The sequence below is a fragment of the Apis laboriosa genome, unplaced genomic scaffold, assembly GCF_014066325.1.
Source record: "Apis laboriosa isolate Shangri-la unplaced genomic scaffold, ASM1406632v1 scaffold11_cov152, whole genome shotgun sequence".
NCBI classification, from domain to species: Eukaryota; Metazoa; Arthropoda; class Insecta; order Hymenoptera; family Apidae; genus Apis; species Apis laboriosa.
The window spans coordinates 93,258-118,665 of NW_025221020.1; the positions used below are offsets into that span (position 1 = coordinate 93,258).

The 25,408-nt window shown below is 38.1% G+C and overlaps 4 protein-coding genes across 11 annotated transcripts in view; 3 read left to right on the forward strand and 1 right to left on the reverse strand.

Moving 5' to 3' along the window:
• Positions 1-904: 904 nt before the first annotated feature.
• On the reverse strand, positions 905-10,679 carry LOC122717991 (calcium-dependent secretion activator). Of its 5 annotated transcripts, none has more exons than XM_043942638.1 (15): positions 9,157-10,679; positions 7,080-7,577; positions 6,824-6,991; positions 5,967-6,458; positions 5,469-5,875; positions 4,701-5,165; positions 4,200-4,559; positions 3,807-4,046; positions 3,402-3,705; positions 2,794-2,950; positions 2,166-2,617; positions 1,920-2,078; positions 1,726-1,839; positions 1,341-1,576; positions 905-1,226 (listed from the first exon to the last, which is right to left on the reverse strand). In XM_043942638.1, the coding sequence occupies exons 2-15, from the start codon at positions 7,494-7,496 to the stop codon at positions 1,031-1,033; spliced, it is 4,167 nt and encodes a 1,388-aa protein (XP_043798573.1). In that variant the 5' UTR covers positions 7,497-7,577; positions 9,157-10,679; the 3' UTR covers positions 905-1,030. The 5 variants fall into 5 exon arrangements, with proteins under 5 accessions (XP_043798573.1, XP_043798550.1, XP_043798542.1 ...); XM_043942615.1 differs by having other exon boundaries at positions 1,726-1,842; positions 9,777-10,678; XM_043942607.1 differs by having other exon boundaries at positions 1,726-1,842; positions 9,157-10,677.
• Positions 10,680-10,966: 287 nt separating this feature from the next.
• On the forward strand, positions 10,967-14,421 carry LOC122717350 (beta-1,3-galactosyltransferase 5-like). The gene is made up of 2 exons (XM_043941362.1): positions 10,967-12,357; positions 12,491-14,421. Exons 1-2 carry the CDS (start codon positions 12,228-12,230, stop codon positions 13,594-13,596), a joined length of 1,236 nt encoding a protein of 411 aa, XP_043797297.1. The 5' UTR covers positions 10,967-12,227; the 3' UTR covers positions 13,597-14,421.
• Positions 14,422-16,202: 1,781 nt separating this feature from the next.
• Positions 16,203-22,349, forward strand: LOC122717357 (splicing factor, suppressor of white-apricot homolog). 4 transcript variants are annotated; one of them, XM_043941375.1, is made up of 8 exons: positions 16,203-16,551; positions 17,567-17,736; positions 17,875-18,077; positions 18,185-18,407; positions 18,688-18,770; positions 18,871-19,041; positions 19,247-21,006; positions 21,254-22,349. In XM_043941375.1, exons 1-8 carry the CDS (start codon positions 16,355-16,357, stop codon positions 21,414-21,416), a joined length of 2,970 nt encoding a protein of 989 aa, XP_043797310.1. In that variant the 5' UTR covers positions 16,203-16,354; the 3' UTR covers positions 21,417-22,349. The 4 variants fall into 4 exon arrangements, with proteins under 4 accessions (XP_043797310.1, XP_043797328.1, XP_043797336.1 ...); XM_043941393.1 differs by having other exon boundaries at positions 16,410-16,927; positions 21,254-22,347; XM_043941401.1 differs by having other exon boundaries at positions 16,410-16,860; positions 21,254-22,347.
• A 1,422-nt stretch (positions 22,350-23,771) lies between these two features.
• The window catches only part of LOC122717378 (inositol oxygenase), a 2,023-nt gene continuing 386 nt past the window's right edge, over positions 23,772-25,408 (forward strand). The window contains exons 1-5 of the mRNA XM_043941414.1: positions 23,772-23,931; positions 24,295-24,490; positions 24,566-24,774; positions 24,893-25,029; positions 25,087-25,317. Coding sequence (XP_043797349.1) covers positions 23,914-23,931; positions 24,295-24,490; positions 24,566-24,774; positions 24,893-25,029; positions 25,087-25,317 — 791 coding nt within the window. The 5' untranslated portion in view covers positions 23,772-23,913. The remainder of the gene's footprint in view (positions 23,932-24,294; positions 24,491-24,565; positions 24,775-24,892; positions 25,030-25,086; positions 25,318-25,408) is intronic.

A 25,408-nucleotide genomic window follows, 5' to 3' on the forward strand; every position in this document is an offset into this window, starting at 1 on the left:
TTTAACATAATAAATAAATACGATTAATGAATATTGTATAGTAAAACTTTTTCTTGCGCGATATATATATATATGAAATTCTCGTTCAATCAAGATTTCTGTATAATAATCGTTTGGAGAAAATATTTTCGAAATAGATGTTAAATTAATAATTAAAACGGTGGATCGACAGATTTGCCGCACAAACGAGGTATATTATTTCTATATAAGTTTGATCAAAAGATATATAAGTAGAAAGTACATATTTATCGATGCACAGATGGAGAAAGACAAAGGAAAAGACCTTTCGACGTTACACCGATCGCGTTCGCACTCGTTCTCACGTTACTTGTTTACGTTTTGACCAAAACGACGTAAGAAATCGATAAAGATTCGAGATAAAAAGCGTGATGCTTTCGTTTCGGGACACGAACAATCGAACGTAATCGAACAACGAAACGAAGTTTTGTCGAAAAGTCTATATAGAATTCGTGAAATCTAACGATAAGGGTTGTCCTTTCGATCGATTGTAACGAATGACGATTCTTCTTCGAAGAATGCTTTAATTCGAACAAATTTCTAAAGTGTACTATGGACAATCCTGCTGTCGAAACTTTTGTTCTGTTTATATACATATTTATAGACGAAACAATCTATTAGTTCGATATAAAGTTATCATGAACAAATGTTAAAAGTAATAATAATCGTAATAATCGATTATGATTGAACGATGATAATGATAATAAGGACAAAGATGAGAATAACATAGAATAATAATAATAATAATAATAATAATAATAACAACAATAATAATAATAATAATAATAATCAGTATCATCGTAAAAATTATAATTTAAATATGGTAATAGTACGAACAAGAGAAAGAAAAAAGGATAAAAGATCGAGAAGGGAAAGAAAATGAAGAAGAAATAGAAAATAGGAACGAGAATATGATAATACTGAATAATAAGATAAAAATGATAAAAGATAAAAATGAGAAAAAGATAAGCGATAATAAAATAGCGATAATAAAATAATATAAAAAGAATGATCAAAACCAGCTAGGTCCACCAAATTTTGTCGAAAAGCCACCAATGCCCTTGCCAAACATGCTCCCAACTTTTTCAACAACGTTCGAAGTAACGTTGCTGATAATATTCGCGTCCTCGCTGTTGACCGTTTCCACGACCGTTACCTTTGGTTTTGGTCGTTCTACCTCGTCATCGTTACCGTTCTCCGAAAGACCTCTATGGAATAAGAAAGATGGAAAAAGAAACGTGTATCTTTGTTCTCGGTAGGTAAAAAGAAGATAGGAAAAAAAAAAAAAAAAAAGGTAACGTAAAATAAAAAAAAATACTCACTCTTCGTTCTGAACGCTCGTTAAGGCACAAGACGCTTCTTCCGTTTGCATCCTCTTAGATATAGTCTGATATGTCGTCGAATTGAGTTTTTCCTCTATAACACCTTGTAACTCAAAGTCCGAGTAAATTTTTTTTACGATATGGGCCAAACAGGTACATTGATATAGATGTAAGCTATGGTCGAGTCTTTCCGAGAGCCACGTGCACAGCATTTGAATTTGCGCCGTGTACCATTGCTAGAGTGAAGAGAAAAAAGTAAAGAGAATTAAGAAGAAAGAAGAAAGAAGAAAGAGGGGAAGGGAGGAAGAAGAGGGGAGAGAAACTTAACGGTCTCTGCGAACATAGAAAGAACGTAGAATAACGTAACGTGGTTTATTTTTATTACCTCGAAGAACGTTAAAATCCATAATTCGTCCAAGACTTTGCCACGAATTTGGTCCATGCAATTCCTCGTAAAGCTTACGTAGGCCTGTCCCATTTCTTTCCCACTTCCCGATACCTTCTAAAAAAAAATTTTGTAAGCGGCTCGATCATCTGGATGGTTGGTAAAATAACCATGAAACAAAAAAAAAAAAATACCGTCAAACTGAGAATGGAACCTATGAAGGATCCCTCGTCGTAACGGGACAATTTGGATAAGGTCGTCTCCAATACCGTGACTAGTTTGTTGATCATTCCTTGGGTCATAGCAGCCGAAGTTTTCTCTATCAAATCGTCGATTTTCGCGTGATATTGGTGCTGAAAATAAATTAGGGATCGAGAATAAAGAATAATAAAGAGGATAAATCGGAATAATCGGACGGAGAGAAACGAAGAGAACGTTACCACGTCGACGCCATCGATGGTGCACAGTTCGAAACTTTGGTTTTTCGCGTCGAGAATAACGTTTACCATCGCGCACATTTCCGACGGTATGATGTAATCGGTCGAAATAAAAGTCACGCCTTTCTTCAGCCACTGTTGAAACGCGGCATCCGTTCGTTGAATGCAAGTTTCGATCATATCACAAGCCATTAACGTTAATCTTTGCTCTAGATGCTGGCGAAATTCTTGATCTGGCCAATGAAGATCGCGGATGAAAGATTGAAGAGCGTCCAATTTCCAAAATAATTCGCCGGAAGTCGCGCATCCGTTTCCCTTTATCTCCCAACGCTCCTTCTCGAAACCTTTATAAATCGATTGTGCGATCGAGGTTTCCATCAAATCCACGTAACGCACCACCATAGGAGAAAAAGTATCGCGAAGATGCTGGTGAAATCTACCGTTCTTCAAATTATCTACAAATAAGAAACAAATATTTTTCTTCTTCTCTTTTAACGAGATTCAAAAGGAATGACAACAATAGAAAAAAGAAAGAAAGAAAAGACACATATAAGAATAATATTATTAAAATTTTATTAAAAAGGAAAAGAATATTAAAAAAAATATTATAAAAAAAAAAAATGGTACGTACCATCTTCTCTCAGATAATCGTTCAAGATTTTAAAGAGTGGAAAACTGTCCCAAGTATCCCGTGGTTGTTCGGCGAGCACTTTGTCCATATCGTCGGCAAACAAAGACCAGAAGATCTCGGCATGCTCCACCATAAGATCGCTAAACCAGGCGAACGCCTGCGGTACAGTGTAGTAGGAGCGACTCGTGAAAATATTGGACGTCACACATATGTACATATACGAGAGGGTATTGTCAGGGGGCGATGGAATCGTCACCCTGAATCGAAGAATCCTCGAGTAACGGTAAATACGATCAATTTAAATCGTATACAATCTGATCTTTAAACATAATCTTGCAAATTTAAACAAAAATTAACACGTATACGGGATACACGTTAACCAAAACGAAAGTATATAAAGAATAAAAAAATTTGAAACGTGCACACGTTATAAATATTCCGTATATCTTTTCAAATCATATCGATCGATTCGATTTGGTAAGTAAAAATGATAGGAATGGACGCGAGACGTGATCGTGATTACCGTTTATCCTTTCTTATTCTAACGTGCGATCTTACTTCTCGAGGATCCAAGAGAAGATGATACTCAGTTGTAGAAACCCAACTAATACCTTCGAATAGTGCTCCCCGTTTTGTTGAAGTAGATCGACGCACATGTCGGCAAGGTGTATGAGATCTTCGAGTTTCTTGCTAGGCGGGACGCAAACCTCACCGCTGAAATCATCTTCGATTTTCGCTTCGGCAGAGAGCTTCGTATAATTGACGAGAGCGGCCTTCTCGAGACAATTCTTGATCAATGTCTTCACTTCCTCTTGAGGCACAGGACTGACGCCATCCTTCATCATCACTCGTTCCAACAGGGACAAGGTAGCCTTTAACGCGCCATCCGGCCGACCGAAGGGAAAGCTGTATCTGTGTTTTTACGAGATTAATTAACGAAATTAACAAAAGTTAGGAATAGGAAGGAAACGAATCGTTGTTATCTTATAATACGACGAGACGTTCGTTTATACCTGAAATTGGTAATTTGTTCTTCGAGAATTTGCCTGAGTCTCTCTTTGATGTCTTGAAACTTTTCCTTCTCCTCGTGAGTGATGGAACCGACTCGATCCGTGCGATTCCCGTAAACGTGAGTGGCGCAAAACGCGAAACTAAAGTGAATCAGGGTTGGATCGATCATTAAACCGCGATCGATTCTATCGAGTAAGTCGTTCAAGTAGCATAAATGTCGAAAACATCCTCGAACTCCGTATCTGTGAAACGAAACGAAATGGAACGATATTTTTTTTTTTCATATATATATAAGCACATATATAAAAAAATATGTTGGATTATATATATATAAGCACATATGTAAAAAAACATATTAGATTATTTTGCCATGTAATCGTGTGAAATCGTTTTACCTCGCGCAGTACTCGTCCAGAACGAATACTTGACCGGGTGAAAACCAACCGAGAGAACAGTACGGATCGTTCAATCGATAATCCAGAACCAAATTTTGCAAAAATTTGAAGAGGAAGTGATGATCGAACTTGCAAGGATCCGCGCTAATGTAATCCTCCATTCCATGCTTTTTCGCTCGATCGGCGTCTCCCTGTATCTTACTGATGGTGGAATTTTTGTCCGCCACGGATACAGGCGGGGTCGGTTTATGGGATTGACCGGTCGCTCTGTACATGACCATTACCCAAGTTTGACACTCGTTCTCGTCATCCGCGGCAAATACTATATTGTCCCCTTCGCGAACAGCGTTAAAATAAAATCTGTGAAAAGAATTGTATCGTATCGCGTCATAATGATTTTCGATCAAATACAATTAGATACGAATGCTAAATATTAAATAATTCGATCGATCGAGTTTGATAATAACTCGTTACGATAGTGTGGACAACGCTATTGCGTACCTTCCGTCATCTAAATCCATGCCGACCATCAGATTGGCCGAAAGAGGTTCGATATAATCAACCGTATAACCGTCGAGTTGCATCATCTCCGATGGCTCGCTCCTTCTCTCTTTATACGAGCACATTGCGAACGTGTATTGGGAGACTTGGACCAACACGTGGTATCGTTTCTTCCATTTCTTCCACACGGATTTGCCCATCGCGTAAAGATAGCCACAATGTTTCATGTTGAACGGTTTATCCATTCGGCAACCAACTTTGATGAGAAGTTCCTGATCGGGACAATTTTTCGGGACAGACATTCGATACCATTCCGGGTGTTTACAGGAGAACGGTGTAGGTCGTAGATTCACTTTGCCCAGTTCTTTGTCCTCGAGTGCGAGCATCGCCGAATTCTCGGTATAGAGTCGAACCTTGACCAGCGGTAGAGGTTGCATGGTGGTAAAATCGCCTTGAGTGTCCCACCTGTAAATCGACGCGGCGAAAGAGAGAAAAAGAAAGAGAGAGAGAGAAAGAAGACAGAGAGGAGGGGGGTGGGAGAAGGAGAGAAATGGAAAGAAGAGAGAAAAGAGCGAGACGAAAGCGAAACGAGCGAACGAGTGGCGAAGGATGACAAAAAACGACAGAAAAACGAACAGAGTTTTTTGTCGATTTAAAACGATTCCGCTCGGACGTTATTTTCGCTTCGAGTACGACGCGAAAATATACTATTTTCGGTTCGTTTTTCGAATGTAGGTTTCGAGGATAGATACATTCGTTACTACTCACATAGGTTTCGAGGCTTCGGCGTGATCGGTTTGCAGCTTTTTACCACGATCGACTTCCATCGTGCAATAGACGATCTTATTGGGTGGTAAACTCTTCAAGCCCCTGACCTCTACAACCACGACAGCCAATTGGAAGGTGAGGCCTACGTCCATTTTGGTTAGCTGTGGTTCCGAGTCAGCGGAGTCGCTCTCCAATTTAACGAGGGAACCCTGACCGCGGCAGCGGGAGCGCTCACGACGGTGATTGCAGCGCTTCAGCTTCTGCAGCCCGTATTTGCTGTCTGTCGAACCTTTCGAGACTGGCAATGACTCTAAATTAGCCATCAACAGGTTGATAGACGACTTTAGTTCCTCGATGTAGAGCGACTCCATTTCTTTTACGAGAAACTTGGGCATAAGCTTGCGATTCTATGGAAACACGTAGGTATGTTGGAATTTGAAAATGTAATGAAAGAGTGAAAGAGAGGAGGGAAAAGAGGGGAGGAAAAATTTGAACTACCTTTTCCATCTCGTTGACCTTTTGGAGGCGACCATCCAGCTCCCTCCTGATGGCGGCAGCCTGTTCGTCGGCTGAATCCAACAGGAGGGCGTTGAACAGAAGCTGATGTTCGAACTTCTTGATGCCAAGAATTTGCTGAAACATGTCGTACAGCTGCTCCTTCGGCAGAATCATCTCCGAGATCAAAGACTGTTGTTGCATCCTGGAGGGCCTCTTGGTCTCCTCGTCCCCCGTACCTTTCATGATACAATCGAATTTGGCCAACCAGGACGTAAGTACAGTCTCTTTGCTCAATCCATCGATTTCCGGGAAGCGTAGAACACGAATCTTTATGTTCTCCTTGAACACCTCACGGAAGTCGAGTTGCGAGCAAGCACCGCTTTGAACCATTTGCATCACACGATCCGACGTTAGAAACACATCGTAGTAATTCTGTATGGCATTTCGAAACGCTTCATCCGCCATTATTTGCGTTTCTCCCTTTAGGAAACTCTGTAAATTATAATGAAATTTAATTAATCTCTCTCTCTCTCTCTCTCTCTCTCTCTNTATATATATTTTCTATTTTTAAGAATTCTAGAATCAAGGTGAATCAATTCATCGCTATCGGCCAGGAAGAATTCATAGACGATTTCGCGCATAAAACGGTATACGGCTTCTTCCATCGCTTACGTTACATCTTATCCAAAAGGTTTCTTTCGTGCGATCTTTCTTTCTTTATCATTTATATAGATATTTATATACTATATTGAAATCGCGATTATAAGAGCAGATGTATAACTAAGTAAATAATTGCGCTTGAGATAAGGAATAAGAAAAGAAGAGAGAAAGGAAGGAAGAAAGAAAGGAAGGATTACCTGAAAACGAGAACATATCGTTTCGAGTTGTTGCTTGGTCACTTTTAACGGACGTTTCGTCATATCCAATGGTTGTTTGGCGTTAAACGGATATGCAACGCATCTCGATACGAACACATACAGCTGTATCCTGGTCTTTCTTTCCTCTTCTTCTCGCTCCTGTTTGTCCTGTGAAACGTACGAAAATTATTAACAAAAGATTAACATAAAAAAGAAAAAAAAGAGGATAACGGAAAATAAAAAATAAAATATAAACCTGAAGATCGGTTTCGGTTTTCTCGCTGGCGACAGAGGGCGAGGGGCTGGTAGGTCTCTGAGCGTAACTAGCCGCATCCTGGGCAGCAGACATCGACGGCGATAACGAGTTTCTCGCCGCGGAGAGAGAGGAAGATGCGTCGGCATCCTGACCGGTACCCCCGCCAGCTCGAGGTGTCCCGATCGGTCCGTGGATCGAGCCTCCTGGGGAGGCTAACGAGCTCACGCTACCCGAAACGGGACCGCTCGCGGTGGCGAGGCTCCCTCCGGGTCCAATCTGTCGCCGGGATCCGTACGAGCTACCGCTCCCTGCGCGAGCTCCACCGCTGCCTCCGCCACTACCGCCACCGACACTTCCGACGTGTTGAGAACTCTGGTCCTCCTCGCTTTCCGACTCCGACGAGCTCGGATCGATCATTCTGCTCCCTCAGGATATATACTTTTCGATATTTCCTTTTCCAATCGGTTATCAATCCCTTCTTCTTTCCGTCCGCCACACCTACGATCCGATCAATTTCTTTTCATCTTGGAATATTCATATATATATATATATGTATACACACGCACGCGCGCGCGCGCATACACATATATACATATACACGTTCTTGCGTGTATCGATGCACGCTCGTAATCAAGATAATTAAAAAAATATTAGGAAGAGATAGAGATAAGGAAAGAAGAGATAAGAAAGTTGGACGGTTGAAACGCAAACGAATATCGATTGCCATCATTCGTTCGTTCGTTCGTCTCTGTTCAATTCCATTTTCTTTGTTGCTCTATCTATCGCGTCACTCTAGTACTTCCTTGTTCGATCAAGGATTGACTTGCGCGAGGATCGAGTCACGCGAGATGCACGCGAAACGAAACGCGGCGATGGTTGATTCGAATTGGCGATCGTTGACGAGCGCGACAATTGTTGCGAGACTAAATGAGTTGTCGGTTTCGAAAAACCTACCTTAGAGTGAATCGCGTGCTCGTTTACGAGTATACATTTATATGAACTTCAACCAGTTATATACACATTTAACCACAGATATGCAAATATCTGTAACGCAACGTAAATAACGCTTGTAACATGTCAGTGTCGAATGCCGGTTTAAATTCGAGTTCAATCGCCGACTTAACGATCGTGGCACGGTCACGCTTTTTACGCTTTATATTTCACGCGCGTTTTTGCCTTTGTTTTCCTTCCTTCTCAACGTCCCGTATTGGCCCACATTTCCGCGCATTTCCTATTCTATAAATAACACGTACACGTGGTTCCTCCTTGATACGTTTCGTATCGATTCTTCTTATTCTTAGTGCGTTCAATGTTTACACACACCCTCTCCTCTTCGATTCAACTCTCGTTAATATTTTTCACGCGTACGTGCGTTTAAATATACAAACGTTCGAACTAAATTGTATATAGTATATTATATCTATATCTATCGTATCTATTCGTGATCGAGGATCGCGTGTTTCTATTCTTTCGATCGCATTTATTTTTTTTATGAAGATAACGAATATAATGTTAATGAAAAATTCGACTATCAACGAGACGCATTATACACGCAGTTTATATCGACACTTCCGCATCGATATCAACGGGTAGAAACGCGCGCAACTACCGGCACCGGTACAGCTCATTATCATAGATATACTTTTCACTCGTAGATATCCTTTTACAAATTCTCGATATGCTAATCGTTTTTATTTCATTATTCCTTAATCGTTTTCATTCCTATAAAACTTGTGTAAAAATCAAAGCTCTTTTTGTTACGAAATTTTGTCGTCGTCAAATGAAATTGAATTTATGTTTGTACGCGAAACGTAATGTCGTCGATTCGTTGCGAAACGCGAAAACGAAAGATCGTATCCAGTGTTGAAGGGTGTGTCGCGACACGCAGGAATAACGAAACGAATCTACTTGTTGGAGCGAATCTCTCGCTCTATCTCTTTCCCTCTTTTGCTTATTGGCATACAGTCGCTCGTGTCCTATCGTATTCCCATTTCCTCTTTTGCACTCTCGTTCTCTTTCGTGCATGCGCACGTGTCACAACTTTTGCGATCGTTATTACAAACCCACTGAAACCAACCTTTTTTTTCAAGCAATACACGGCCACAGTGTCCCCGAATATCGACAGATCATCCTGTGTTCATGTTATCGCGCTCGAATACACTCAGAATCTTGTTTTGCGTTACAAATATCAAATTATTCGTTACTTTTCTAGACGCGTCGTTATATGACAACGCGATCTATGAAAGAGAAAAAAAGAAAGGGATAGTTTAGAGTTTTCTCTGATATATACGATTTACAAACTTTCCACCGTTATTAACAAGTGTGAACGAAGGTTAAAGAGAGTGGACGGATTGAACTCTCAATGATCACGACGTGTCCCAACGTTACTCGACCGCCTTCGTTCGTCTACTAACCAACCACCGATATGATAGCGCCGACGCTAGTGACACCGACACTGATGTCCTGACGCCGACGCCGACGCCGACGCGGCCACTGACGTTGCACATCACTGGGGAAACACTCGCGAGGATAGAGATAAACTTTCGGCAACAAAGAAGAGAAATAGACTGATGGAAGAAAAAAAAAAAGATAAGTGAATATGTATTCAAAAACATCGTATGTGAAATGTGTAGCAGTCAACGAAATAACGATGGAAAATGTCATATCATTTTGTGAAAAGTACGATTACACGCTTACCTCGATGAATGATCGGAATAGAAGAGAAAATATTCCTTGTAAAAATAATCGTCTGTACTTTGGAAATCTAACTTGAAGTGGAAAGAGGAAGAAAAAAGGAAGAAAAAATAGTCTTTGATCAAAATAATTGTAATAAAATAGGAGCGAAAATGTGAAAAGGGAGCATAAAGTAAATCGAGTTGAAGAGTGGAGGAACAAATAGAGAATGGGGTGTGTCAAAGAAGGGGATTAAAAAGAGAGGTAGAGAGAAAGTAAGAAAGACGGGTTGTAGGCAGAAGCAAAGTGGCAGTGGGCCATCGATTGGTTGCGCGCGATTGTCAATGTTGGCGGTCATCCGACGTTACTGCCATCGTGTCGCAGCGCGCCGTCTTTTTTCTCTTTAGATATCGATGTAATATACGTATCTATCTATATATTTTTTTAAATAGTTTATTCTTTTCTTCTTTGCTCTCTCTCTTCTTTGTCATATTCTATTTTAATTTATATTTAATAAATTTTCGAATAAATTTTTCGTTTATCAACGATTAATAAGGTTAACTCCATCAATAATTGAACTTAATCGATGTGTTATAAAATAATTATTTCTCATTTCAGCAAACAAAAACTCTCGTTTTTTTGAAAGAAAAAACTCACATGGTTTTTTAATCCAAAAAAAAAATCCTGATTGACCATTCATTAACAAACCAACACGTTTTCTCGGTGTTTTAGGTCAAGTGGATTCTCTCTAGAGTCTCTCTAGTGTCTAGAAATTCTTACTTTAGTTAGATATTTTAAATTCTAGAAAAAAAAATATTTATTCTTGTTATCATTTTACATTTTAATTGAATGTTTTCAAATAAATTTCGTAATATTGCTTCTTTGATTATATACATCGACTTACAACATTATTACTGCAAATTTTTTTTTAATCGATTTATCGATTCTCGAAACATGTGCATCTAATTTAAAATAAAAAAAAACAATAATTTCGTTTGAATAAAATTACGAATATAAATGATACTAAATATGATTACAATATTTTTCGATTGCAAGAACGCATAATATTTATCCAAAGATTTATTTTTTATTTTAATATGTTACTCTTATAAGCACATTTATTCTTTTCGATAATATATATAATTAATCATCTATATATATAGATGATATTTCGATCGATATTTAAAAAAAAGGAAAACCAAATGAATCAATTCGATATATTGCTACAAAAAACCTGTTATAACGATTCAATAATTCAAATTGTTAACAATTTATCTTATTCAGTCAGCAATATTTTTTTGTGAAAACATTCTTGACTTAGGATAAGGTTACGCCATTTGCTTTCTCTTACAATAGGCGTAATCAGTTGAAATTCTGGCATTTTGCCAGTTACAAAAAAATAGGTTATTGATCAAACGTTTGTGTTTAATAATCTCGAATTTGCCGAAATACCTAGCAAAGTGTGCATTTTTTTTTATCTTTCAATTCCTTTCATTTTTATTTCTCCTTATAATATTTTCTTATTTATTCGTTTATCATCTTTTTTTTAAATTTCACAATATAAAATAAAGTATTTTATATTTATCGTTCATTTTATAAATCCGATATATATATCCGATTACATTTAATTCGAATCACATAAATTTTCTAGTCTTTTCTAATCACAAAATGCAAATTAAAATTAATAATCTGATAATTATTTACTAAAAAGAAAGATCAATCGCTTTCTCGATTTTCATAAAATGGACGAACGAATGGAAATATAAAAGTAACAATAACGACATCTCGAAGAGAAATAAGGAAATAGAAATATTCAATAGAGAAAAAAGTATCGTTCGATAAGTCTGGTTCAATCGAATATCTCGTTTGAAAACGAGAATCTTGCGATTTTCGATATAAAGTCGATGATGATTGATGATCGGAAATTCAATGTCATCGATATGAAATATGTCGATATTGTGGTAAAAAATAAATACAATGGCAGTGAGAACGATTCTTTTATCTTACGAAACGTATGAAGTTACGTAAATTCGTTTGTGTAAATATTAATCCATCTTTTTCGGATAGTTGGACTAAAAAAACCAGGTTGTTTGTTACCAATGTGTAACACAATGCATGAAAGATCAAGATATTTTGATTAAAAGATCAACACGCAGATTGTAAGAAAAAAAGATTTTAATGATTGCTGCTACACTGACCGACCATCTGTTCTAAATACGCTAGATATCATGAGACGAAAATGAAAGAAAAATCGAAATATTTTTCCTATAATCATCTCAAATGAAATAATATGAAAATAATCCCTTTATCTAAATACCTGTCAATTAGTTTTGCAACATTCGACACCGTTGTGGAAGAAACTCGTAACATTGTTAACCCGATCGGATAGCATAATAATAATGTAGATGAAGAAGAAAGAAAAATTCGAAGGAATAAACAAGGAATAAACGGGTAAAAAAAAAAAAAAAAATCACCATGTATCAATTACTACATTTTCGTAGTCGTTCTTTACGAACTGTTATCCTGGGATTGATTTGTTTGACTTTTTATGCATATTATCGCACTTATTACGATGTCCCTCAATATAATGTATCACGAAATGTCAGTAAGTATGCTATGCTGGTATTCGAATAATATTTTATGTTTACTTATGAAAAACGAAATCAATTTAATATTTATTGTTATCATTGATTGATATATCTTAACATATTTAACATAAAACTTTGTATTTTATTCAGGTCGACTTACATCTCAGGAAATTTATAAGCAACGATCAAATGTCACTATAGAGCTTCGTATAGGATCTTTGTCCAAGAATGATTCCCCTGAATTATCAATCGTCGACACTTATAACGTACAAAATGTTAGTAATCTTTCAAATTCTTTGATTACTACGCAATCAACATCTAGCTCTCAGACGACAAACGTATCGATTCTTGTTTCCAAGCAAAGCAACGAAAAGTCACAGACACGAGTGGAAAAGATCATAAATGAGACCAAAGATGTCTCTGTTCCTTCAAATGAATGCTCTGCGCGTGCTATTTATGAAGCTGGTCATATGGTACCAATTCCAGAAAAATGCCCAAATTTTGGTAAAGAAATGGATCTGGTAATCATAATAATGTCTGCACCGACCCATCTAGAAGCTAGGATGGCGATACGACAAACATGGGGTCATTTTGGTCAGAGAAGTGATATCAGTATCTTATTCATGTTAGGTGCAACTATGGATTCCAAAGTGGAAACGATTTTGAGAAAAGAGCAAAAAACTTACAACGACGTGATACGCGGAAAATTTTTAGATTCCTATTCCAATTTGACGCTTAAAACGATATCTACTCTTGAATGGGTGGATAATTATTGTTCCAAAGTTAAATTTCTTTTAAAGACTGATGACGATATGTTTATTAATGTTCCACGTTTGCAAGCTTTTACAATTAAACATGCGAGAGATAAAAACGTAATATTTGGAAGATTGGCTAAAAAGTGGAAACCAATTAGAAATAAGAAAAGCAAATATTTTGTGTCTCAAGCTCAATTTAAACATGCCGTATTTCCAGACTTTACTACCGGACCAGCATATCTCTTATCCAGTGATATTGTGCGTAAATTATATGATGCTGCATTGGATCAAACGTATCTTAAACTTGAAGATGTTTTTGTGACTGGTATAGTAGCGGATAAATTGGGAATAAAAAGGACACACGCTAATGAATTTTTAAATAAAAAGATTTCATATAGTGCGTGTAATGTTCAACGAGGCATTAGTATTCATATGGTCAAATATAGCGAACAATTTGATCTTTGGAAAAAATTATTTGATGGTAAAAGTAAATGTAAATGATAAACAGCGCTTAAAATAATAGATATTCCATATCCTATTTGCGCGATACATCATTTGATTCTCGTATGACGATCCATCAAAATACACCATTCGACTGTTCTCAGTTAGATGCAACGTATAATAAATTAACTTTTTTTCATTCGAATATTTAATTAATCGTAATAGGAATTTTTCTTTTTCTTTTTTTTTTTTTTTTTTTCTTTTCTTTTTCCTTTCTATTTCTTTCTTTTTCTTTAAATCAAGAAGGAACAGGAACCAGGAATTGAAATTATTATTTAATGTAATAATATAATTGTGTCTTTTATATTCGTGAATGTACAATTCGTGGTTTTATGCCTTAACTATATATAATATAATAATACTCATTTAATACTCATTATAGCGTACTTAATATTTTAATATTTTGTAATAGGATTAGAAAAACTTCCTATTTGCACAATTTCGATATTATTAATTTCGATTGAAGTTTGTGTATTCATGACAAAACGCTAATTGAGAATTTGCGGCTATTTCTGTTAAAATATTTTTCGGAAATAGGCTTTTGTTAGATATTAATAGAAATAATGCAACGATTTAATATGATTACAGAATCGATTATTTATTAGATAATGATATATACTTATATACATAAATAAATTACAATAGATCTTTTTTTATTTCTACGATAAAATACATTATCAAGCGATCAACAATATAATATTTAAAGTATTTTATCGATAATCTTGACAAACTTTCGAGCAAGTTTATTGAATAAACAGCCTGTATAATTATTAAGAATATATGATTTGACGCAAGATCTTTATTTCTCTTAAAAAAAAAAAAGAANAAAAAAAAAAAAAAAAAAAAAAAAAAAAGAAAAAAAGGAAAGAAAGAAAGAAAGAAAGGAAGGAAGGAAGAAAAAGAAGAAGAAGAAGAAGAGGAAATAATCGCAGTTTTGTAATTTAACATTCGAAGGTGTATATGAAAGAACGCATTTATCGTATGATTGATTGTGTATTATGCATGTACTGGTTTGCGATTGATCGAAATGGATTGACTTTCTTTTTTGATTGAATTAATGAATTTTGAAAAATCACGAAAATATCATATTATTTGAAAATGAATGTTTTCCATCAAGAAAAGATACAAATGAAGCAATGACGAATATCTGGGAAGAATGAAACGTACAATATAAAAATTAAATTATATGTATTGTACTTATGTGCCAGTATTATTGGTCGTGCATATCAGTACATAATACACGAAACAATGAATAATGACTTAACATTATTTTGTAACATGCCTTCCGAAATGACCGATATCGATTTATATCAAGGATTGTGTAATGCGGATACGGTCATTCATTATCTACATTCCATACTTTTTTGCTAAAGTAATTACTATCCTCGAACGATTTGTATTTTTATTCTTATACAAACTCATTACAAGTATTTTGCGAGATTAAACAAATATGTAAATGACATATATCGAACAATTTCCATATCGATTTTTCGATAAAATAATTGTTATTGCTTTACGACAATTTTATTTCGGAAACGAAACTTGTCTCGATTTAAAATTAATATAAACGAATTACAGATATGAATGTGCTATCATTTTACAAGACGTAAATATATCTAATTTTTCTAACAATATCCTGATTTACTGATTTCTATGATAATATTGCCAAATTTTAATTTTAATTTTTCATATTATATCAAATGTGTTGCAAACTATATAACTCAAAAAAAAGTTTTTTATTTAATATCTTACACGGAATTTAACTACACGAATGATAATGAATTATACAAAATATGCTTTTTATCCAATACGTATCCTCTGTATATATGTATGTGTGGTATATGGCAAAACATTGGAAACATTTAATATCATTATTTCTAAATACCATAGATGAAATATATAAAAAAAAAAAAAAAAAAAAAAGGATAGAAAATAATAAAAGGAGAACAAATATAGGATAAAAATTGACTATCGACGCCATCTTTCGAGTCAATCAAGACATATCTCGAAAAGAACTCAACAGATGGTGCTATGATTATTTCTATACTTCGCCGCACTTTGGAAATAGCGTTGATTTCCAAATTGTGTCCGATCTCTATCTTTCTTCCATTATTTCTCCTTTTTTTCTGCATTTGCTTTTGGCGCGTAACAAAGGACAGAATATCAATTAAACATACTTTCATGATTTTTTTTTTCTTAGGATTACAATGTCTTAATCTTTAATGTAAAAAAGAAAAGAAATAATAATATTCTCGGTTTTTTTTTTTAATAGAACGTAACTCGTATCTCGATATTCAACGAATGCTATATATATATATATATATATATATATTGTTATATAAGGATAGATAAGGCGTAGATTATATAGAAGAATCATCAAGTATAAAAATTTATATCTTCGGGAGAGTGAATAAGAAAAACGGAGGAAAGATATTCTTAATATTCGTAATTTGATAAAATACAATTATATATATATATATATATATATGATTTTATTATTACGTCGATCGACGTAAATTAAATCAACAAATTTGAGTCGGTATATTTTTTCCATTCGTTTGTCGATAAATATATGTCGATAAAATATGGAAAATCGTAGAAATTGGTTAATATTCGTGTTTCGAAGAGATATAAATTATCGGCACAGTATTGGTAGCGTTTCGCAGCTAACTTTAATTCTATTGGCTATCTCTTGAACATATGCACTTACATATATATAAGGTGGAACGCAAACTCGAGTAGTATCAGTGGATGGAAAATGGCGACATCGAAAAGTCAGCGTTGGATGGTAGATTCGGGCATTCTGCGTAAAAGAAATGGAGAAGAGGAACCACAGGAGCTGTTGGTGTTTGGATATAGCTGCAAATTATTTCGAGATGATGACAAGGCGAAAATGATTGATCAAGGAAAGCATTTGATACCATGGATGGGCGATAGCACGTTGAAAATAGACAGGTCCGTTTCCCTAACCTAGACAAATTTATCATCTAGGATATTTATTCTTACATAAATGCACCGTACATATAACCTTTAGAAGAACGATTAATCGAAGCTAAACGAAATGCAGCAATTGGGAAAATTCAAGCATAAAAATGGTTTACGTACGGATAAGCAATTTGGAGACTGTTTAAGGTTTCTGCAGGTGTCTTGGCTGCTTGAACGCAGGCGGTGTGGAAGCGCGATATATACGCGCTCTGCACGGCCGTAGAGCAACGTGCTCTCATGACGTTGGTGTTTGTGGCTGACCGTCGGCGCAGCAGCAAGGTGAGACACAGCGTAGAGAGACAATCGGCAGCTGACGATTGTAGGTGTACTACAATCGTTCAGCATGGTATGTATTTTAGCGTTCTAGAATCGGGCGTACCGATATATGTACGACGTATATAACGACGCAGAACGCGTTTCCTGTTGTTCGCTACTGCTTCTGGATCCGTTACTAAAATTGAACGGTACAATACAATCGAGATCGATCATCGCGAAACTAGAGAGAGATAACGGTCGTACATGTAAGACGTTTCGTTGTTGATCGAACAAACGCGACGAGAGAGATATAATCGTTTCGTGAGATCGGTTATTAAAAATTTCTATCAATATTCTTATATCTTCGTAATAGAGTTTGAATGAATGAATGTAACAACAATTTTATCGTTATCGTCGTTGTTACCATTTTATAATTTCGATAATTTGTATTGACAATTTTTAAACGTTGATTTCCATCGATCATGATAATGAGAAAACAAAGATACAAAGATACAAACGGGATGAATTAATTAAAAAAAAAAAGAAAAAAAAGAAAAAAATATGTGATCGAGTATGGAGTATAATTGTATTCTATTTCAGAGAAATTTTGACTTTGACTCAAGCAGGGTTCGCTTCGTGACATTAATTTCCAGATGCCGCAATCGGGCAAATTCTCCGAAATATGCATACCATCTCTTCTACCTTTAAATTGATTTATGTATGTGTATAGATACGATGGACGCGGTGCTCTGGGGGACTTGCGGATATACGAACCACCGACAGGTGGGTTCGATCAACGAACGATCTTGACGGAAGATGAAATAAAAGTGGAACAATTATGCGACGAAGAGCGGTATCGGTCTCTTTATAATAATGAAATGGAAGATTCCGTTTATCACGGTGAGTAAAAGAGATAATGTATGCGATATATATATATATATATATACGAAATATATATTTATAAACGAAATTTATATCGAAATCGAAAGATGGAAGAAGAAATATTATTATAATTGTCGTCTCATTTTTTTTTCACAGAGGAAGAAATGAAACGATTGCATCAAGCTTTGGATTCCGAGAATACGTACAGTCAAGTGGCATACGATTACAACGAGGAGGGAAACGGATCAAAAATCGCGTGTGACGATTCGCAGAGTCCGAAACGATCGGAGGGTTCTCAAGAAGAAGATCAGGCTTTCGTTCCACCGACCGATCTAGAAATTCCAGAAGGCATTCCATTGGTTGGTAACAAATAAAAAAAAAAAAATATAAAATCGATCGTAAGATTGTACGATGTATATATGATATTTATTTTTCGTTTTTTTTTTTTTTTCATTATACGAAATAGCCGGAAACGCAAAAACTGAATGCCATCATAACAAAAACGGCGTTGTTTATAAGTCGTCAAGGTGGACAAATGGAGATTCTGATTAAGGCGAAGCAGGCGAATAATCCACAATTTTCCTTCCTCTCGATAGACGGGCGGCTTCATCAATATTATAGATGTATATTGGACGCGATCAAGAGTGGGAAATATAATCCCGAGAAACAGCCGGAGAAGGAAGAATCCGGTACGCATATTGTTTTTTTTTTTTTATTTAAAAGAATCTCACATCTAATCGGAACAAATTTTTCAAATTGTTTATTGTCGTGTTAAAATAATCGAAGAGAGTTAAAGCAGGATTTATTTACCCACATCTACTTTGATTCTACTTAGCTTTTCCATCCGTAAGTACTTCCACGTTATATTTGTTGATCCGTATTAACCTTTGTAACACATAGGAATCGTTAGTAAACTTGTATATACACCCGAACGCCCCGTTAAAACTTGTCATTCATTTTCAATGGTAGAACAAGAAGAAGGATCATCCGATCAAGACGACGAACCGTATCTTCATCCGAGCTTGGCGTCATCGTTCACCAAGATCGAAGCGGTGTGTATTCTCCACTCGTCGATAAAGTTGATTCGTACGTTTTTTAAACCGTTGATAACCGCTCAATGATAATTTACCTCGAATTCACCCGTGTTTTCAGGCTCCCAGTATACCGAGTATACAATACAAACCATCGGCGGATTGTGCTTATTCGATGCTTGTAAATAAAATAACCGGGAAACCACCACCGTCGAAAGCACCGGCCCAACATTCCGAGACCACGATTCAATCGGCGACCGGTATAGGATATTATCATCACGTGCCAGGACAAGTATATAAATATATATATATATATATATTTTTTAAAATAATTTATAATAAAATAATAAAATATATTTATTAATCAGACTTTTCCTATTTTATATATATATATATATATATATTATATATATAAAATAGGAAAAGTCTGATTCGAAGATGGAAGAAATTGGGTGGGGAAAAGGGATTTAAAAAGGTATAATTCTTGCTTTTTACAGAGCTATAATGCTTATTCGAATACGGTTACGGGGACAGGGACGATGACGGCAGCGGGGACAGGGATGGCTACGACAGCAATCACACCTGTACAGTATTCCCATGGCCCGGTGATATACGGACCGAATGGACAGATACAATCGCCGTTGCAAATCACTGTGGCGAATATACTGCCATCCGCGAACGAAATGGCAACGTCGCAAATAACGACGAGTGAAACTCAGCTACCGTTGGTACCGTACGGATCAACGTCTCAGAAACAATTGAGCAGACCATCTTTTATCGTTCCACCGGCGGATGTACAAATAATTATCGACAAAATGGCGAGTTACGTGGCGAAAAATGGTAGGGATTTCGAGGCGATCGTGAAGAATAAAGGAGACCCAAGATTCAATTTTCTCGAATTGTCGCATCAGTATCACGGTTATTACGCGCACAAGTTGACGATATACGAGGGCGCGGTAAATCCGAAGGTATTGACGGAGGAGGAGTTGTTGCAGAAACAGGAGCCCCAAGAGGAGAAGCAAAAGAAGTTGGAAGAATTGCAGAAGAAGCAGCAAAGGATGGAGGAGGTGCAGAAGAGGGTGAAGATGATACAAGCGAAAAAGAAGTGCGAGCCAAAATTGAAAGAGACGTCGATGACGGCGGCGGGGACAACGGCGGCGACGGCCACGACGGCAACGACGACGATGACCACGACCACGGCTACGATGTCGACGATGACGACGACAACGACGACGACGACAACGACCGCCACGACGATGACGACGACGACGACGGCGACGATGACGACGACCACGACTACGACGACCATGTCGACGATGTCCACCGTGTCGAACATGTCGACGACGATGACGACAACGATGATGATGATGACAACGACGACCTCGACCACGACGACGACGACGGCGACGGCGACGGCGACCACGACGACGACGACGACGTCGACGACGACGATGACGACAGCGGCGGCAACAACGACAGGGGCGAGCACGGAGGGTGTAAAGCAGATAACGACGGTGTCGTTCTCGATAAAGAAGCCAAAGGACGGGGAGACAGGGGTGATCGAGAAGCGAAACGCACTCTTGTTGGAGGAGAGCGATGAGGATATGGAGGAGGAGAGCAAAGATGGAAATTCGAAGCCGAGCTCGCCGCAAGGCTCGAACGAGCAATGCACGCTCGTCGTCTCTCTCGGGTCGACGTCGGTGGAGAAGGAGGTCGGTGGAACGTGGAAGTCGGAGAAAAAGTGGAGGAACGAGGAAAAGGAATTGGTAGATCTGACGGACGAGATTCTGGAGGATTGCCAGAAAGAGATTAGGCACAAGCAGGCGGAGGATAGAATCAAGGATAAATTGGTGGCGGCGGCGCGGGATAAATTGGCGGCCACCTCGAGGGAGAGGCAGCTTCAGTTGGAGAGGAAGAAGAAAGCGGCTGCGTTCCTCAGCCAGATACAGAGTAGCGGTTTACCAAAGGGGAGCGGGGCAACGGCGGCTACCGCGAGTCAAACAGGGGCGAGAAAAGACGATTCGGACGAGGTGCACTCCGTCCCGTCGCCCTCCCCCTCGCCGTCCTTGGAAGACGCAAAATCCTCCTGCGACTCGAGGAGCACAGGTGGAAATTCTTTAATGGACAGATTGAAGAGCGCCGATTTGACCGGGAAAAGGTCTAGGCCGCGATCGAGGAGTCCAAGCGGAAGTCGAAGTTACACAGATAGGCAAAAGTTTCACAAGAAACATAAAAAGAAGAAAAGTTCTCACAGAAGGTAACGCGACTTTTTCGATCGATTTAGATCACGCGTAAAACATTACGTTCGACGCGACGTAGCGACGCTCGATCATTATCACTCTGGTTAATTACTCACCGTTTTGTTCTTTTCTCTCTCTCTCTCTCATTCTCTCGTTCTCGCTCTCATTCTCATTCTCCCCCCCCTCTCCCTTCTCCCCCTTCCTCCTCTCATCAATCTTTTCTCTTCCTCCGTTTCTCTCGCATTCATCGTTTGTTTGTCGCAGCAACCACGACAGTCCGAGCAGTTCTCGATCACACAGATCCAAGAAGAGCAAGAAGTCCTCTTCCAAGCATAGGTCTCCGTCGCGAACACCGTCTCGAAGGCATCATCATAGCGCGCGACGAAAGGGAAGCAACTCCTCGTATTCGGATTCGAGTTCATCTTGAGAACGTGTTCTCCTCGTATATACATACGCGCGTAAAAACTTATCTACACATACGGCACATATATACATACATATATACGTGTACGCATACAAGTTATATATAAGTGTGCGTGTAAATACGTATGTATACATAGTTTCGAGGATATCTATGTTGATAATTAACGAATGCGTCGACGATAATCGAAGGGTTCGTAACAGAAACGATCCTTCGGTCGTATAAGGTTCACCTCGATTTTCACAAGATTCGATTAGATATCATTTCTTGCGCGATGCAATTAAAAAAAGAAAAAAGAAAAAAAAAAAAAAAAANAAAAAAAAAAAACGTGACATTTTGTAAGTGAAAAAAATGTAAATTGATGGAAAGATGAATCCGTTCTTCTGAAGAAGGAAACAAATCGGCAAGGGTCGTTTTTGATACGAATCCCTTTTCAATTTAATATAACTTTTGTCCAATGAGAAATAAAAAAAAAAAAAAAAAAAAAAAAAAAAAAAAAAAAAAAAAACCAACGGAAAAGAAAAATGGAAGAATAAAAAAGAAGAAAGTTTTAACAAGATATCGTACTGTTGATCAGCTGTAATTTATTTATTGCTTCTCCTTTATCCGACTACGGATAATATAAATATAACGCGCAATTGAATAAGATATATATATACGATATATATATATATACGATAGATACGAACAAAGATGAATCGATGACACGGAAATGCGACCCGAATCATCGTGATTCAATTCGTGAAATCGAAACTAGAAATCGAACTTGCATCGATTTTCGTAATCGTAAACATCTTGACAGCACCATTCGATAATCGATGTATCGACGCGGTCCTCTTCGTCGCGATGAAGAAATCTAACCGAACGTATCTATTCTTTTTTTCTCTCTCTCTTTCTTTTAAAGTTCGGCAGAGAAACAATCTTTATTTTTTCCCCGTTTAACGGATAAATATTTTGTTTTCCACGATACGTATTGTATTATATTTAACATCAAAGGTTATCGATTCGAAGTAGTATTCCACTATGTCGAATATAATAACGCGCGAATATAATCGATGGATTGAACGCAAACACGAGAGAAAAAAGCAAATGATGCAAAACGCGAGTATCTATTCCGAGTATCGTTTCCACTCGCTCTCTCTCTCTCTCTCTCTCTCTCTCTCCTATCCTCTTCTTCCCCTATCTTCTCGAACGTTTCTATCGTCTGAATAAGTAAGCCAAGTAGTTCTTCCCCGGTAATTCGTAGTATGAAAATAGCATCGATGCGTTATGCATTTAACACCGATCGAATATAAACTGCCACGAGGATTTATTTGCGCCAAATCAATCGTCGCCTAATTGAGTTTAATAAATCGAGAACGGATCGTTTGAATTACGCAAAAGGCTACTCGGAAGAGACACGGGAAAAAAGAAGAAAACACCTGTTTTTTAAACTACTCTCTCTCTCTCTCTCTCTCTCTCTCTCTCTCTCTCTCTCTCTCTCTCTCTCTCTCGCCAGAAAAGTCGGTAGGACCGGAAGAGGAACGGTTTTTATCGATTTGGAGTTGGGAGCGATGTGCGTCGAGGATCGATCGATTTCCAATCTCGTTTCTTCTTTCTCCCTAAATTTTTCCCCAAAAAAAGGAAGCGAGAATATGGATGGAACGGAGTGAGACTTTTCACTAGGCGAATAGAAGGCGAATATCGCAACGCGTTCGTTATTTTTCGTACCATTCTCGTAGCCAAGTACGAAGGAATATTTCTTTTTTTTTTTTTTTTTTTTTTCTTCTCTCACCGAATAAAGAATACCATTCACGAGCACGCATCCACGCAGATATCTTTGTGCGTCGCTTTTGACGCGATTACGTCAAATTATGCCTTTTGTCGCTTTATATAACCGCATTGATTAATTCGAAATAAGATTGCTTTCATAAAAGGGGGTGGGAGGGAAGGGAAGAAAGAGGAATCTCGATTTACTCGGGTCGAATATCGATGGAAAAAAGAATTGGAAGTCGGCGGGTGCACAAAAGCGCAAAAAACTTTCCGAACTGGGACGCGATGATGACGATGATAATGATGAAAGAACGAAAATAAATATTATTCGCGGGAGGGAGAGGGAGGGCAAAAATCGGTTGATCCTCCGAGAGAAGAGGAGGAGGAGGAGGAAGAAGAAGAAGAAGAAGAAGAAGAAACGACGAATCGATTGGACGAAGAAACGGAAGGGGAGGAGAGATTGGGATACTATCGGAGAGTGCACTAGTGGTAAATTGTTAAATTCCACGATATTTTTTCTTTTTTTTTTTTTTTTTTTTATCTCGTGCGTTCGTCTGTTTAGAAACGCGTGCGAATGTGTCGGATCGAGATAACGTGTATGGAATATTACACACGTGACCATACTTTGATCAAGCAGAGGTCAAGTGTGAATTGCCTCAGATTTATAAGTTAACTCGGTCGCATGGGACCGGTCAGTCAGTCAGTCAGTGTTGCATACTCAATATCAGTCGGAATATAGCCATATAGATAGATGTCGACGCAAACGTTGGTAAGTATATAAACAAGAGATACGAGGGAGCGAGAGGGAGACGACGAATCGAACAGCTATCGAACATAGAATTCGTATCTCTTTAATTTTCTTTACGTCTCCTTTACGTCTTTTCTCTCCCTCCCTCCCTCCCTCTCTCTCTCTCTCTCTCTTTCTCTTTTCGTCGATCGAGACACAAATACGCGGGACGAATCCAAAATACAAAACGATGAATGGCAAAAGAAAAAAAAATGGCGGAGGGGGAATTAACTCGTTTTTCTCTCCACCTCTTCACTTGCGCTCACAAACATTCGTTCTCGAGAAAGAGGGGAAGACAAAGATGGAGAAAGAGAGGAGGGAAATTAGAGAAATTTGGAACGACAGTTACAGCCGCAAAGGCAGCAACAACAAGCGAGGATTTTGGATCCTTCGGATAAGTATCGGCCGGAGCCTGTTTACGCGGGAAAATTGAAAAGGGAGTTCAGAGATTACTCCGAGGATCGGAACGATCCGGTCAAGGAGCGCGTTAGAAAGACTTATCAGAAAATGCACTCGAATCAAACTGTCGAGTTCGTGCGATGTGAGTAAGCTGTTCACGGTATAACGATTTCGAAGGATTAATTTTTCCAATCGATCTCTCCCTTTCTTCTTTTAGCACGTATGAAGAAATGGTTACGATTCGACAAGTTCAAAATGACGGTGAAGGAGGCTTTGACCAAGTTGAACAATTTGGTGGACGAGAGCGATCCGGACACCGATCTGCCGAATATCGTGCACGCTTTCCAAACCGCTGAATTGATCAGGAAAGAGCATCCCGACTTGGATTGGTTCCATTTGACCGGTTTGATCCACGATCTGGGCAAGGTAAGGATAAGCGGAGGAGGAAGAAAATTCCTTTCCTTTCCTTTCCTTTCTTTTCCTTTCTTTTCCTTTCTTTTCTTTTCTTTTCCTTTCTTTTCTTTTCTTTTCGATGATCGAGTAGGTGATGGCGTTTTTCGGAGAGCCACAGTGGGCAGTGGTGGGCGACACGTTTCCCGTGGGTTGCGCCTGGGCCGACTCGATCGTGTACAGAGATACGAGCTTCGAGGATAACCCGGACGGCAAAGACTGCCGATACAAGTGAGTAAAAGAGATAGGAAAGAAGGAAGAAGAAGATGAGATATCGTTCCGTTTCAGCACGAAATACGGTATGTACGAGCCGAAATGCGGGATAGACAACTTGCTCATGTCCTGGGGCCACGACGAGTATTTGTATCGCGTTCTTGTGCACAACAATTGCAAACTACCCGAGGAGGCTTTGGCAATGATTCGCTATCACTCGTTCTATCCGTGGCACGCGGGTGGCGATTACATGCACTTTTGCACCTCGAAAGATATGGAAACGTTAAAATGGATCGTCGAGTTTAAGTGAGTAGAGGGGGAGAGAGGGGGAGAGAGAGAGAGAGAGAGAGAGAGAGAGAGAGAGAGAGAGAGAGAGAGAGAGAGAGAGAGAGAGAGA

Excerpts from the sequence above, each read along its gene's own strand:
- LOC122717991 (XM_043942615.1), bottom strand. The coding sequence starts at position 7,496 with ATGATCGATCCGAGCTCGTCGGAGTCGGAAAGCGAGGAGGACCAGAGT. Across the intron at positions 5,166-5,468 it reads GCCGAAGCCTCGAAACCTAT|GTGGGACACTCAAGGCGATT; the intron begins GTGAGTAGTAAC and ends GTCGATTTACAG. Across the intron at positions 2,951-3,401 it reads GGGAGCACTATTCGAAGGTA|GCGTTCGCCTGGTTTAGCGA; the intron begins TTAGTTGGGTTT and ends ACTGTACCGCAG.
- LOC122717350 (XM_043941362.1), top strand. The coding sequence starts at position 12,228 with ATGTATCAATTACTACATTTTCGTAGTCGTTCTTTACGAACTGTTATC. Across the intron at positions 12,358-12,490 it reads TAATGTATCACGAAATGTCA|GTCGACTTACATCTCAGGAA; the intron begins GTAAGTATGCTA and ends TATTTTATTCAG.
- LOC122717357 (XM_043941375.1), top strand. The coding sequence starts at position 16,355 with ATGGCGACATCGAAAAGTCAGCGTTGGATGGTAGATTCGGGCATTCTG. Across the intron at positions 16,552-17,566 it reads AGCACGTTGAAAATAGACAG|ATACGATGGACGCGGTGCTC; the intron begins GTCCGTTTCCCT and ends GTATGTGTATAG. Across the intron at positions 18,771-18,870 it reads CGTTCACCAAGATCGAAGCG|GCTCCCAGTATACCGAGTAT; the intron begins GTGTGTATTCTC and ends CCGTGTTTTCAG.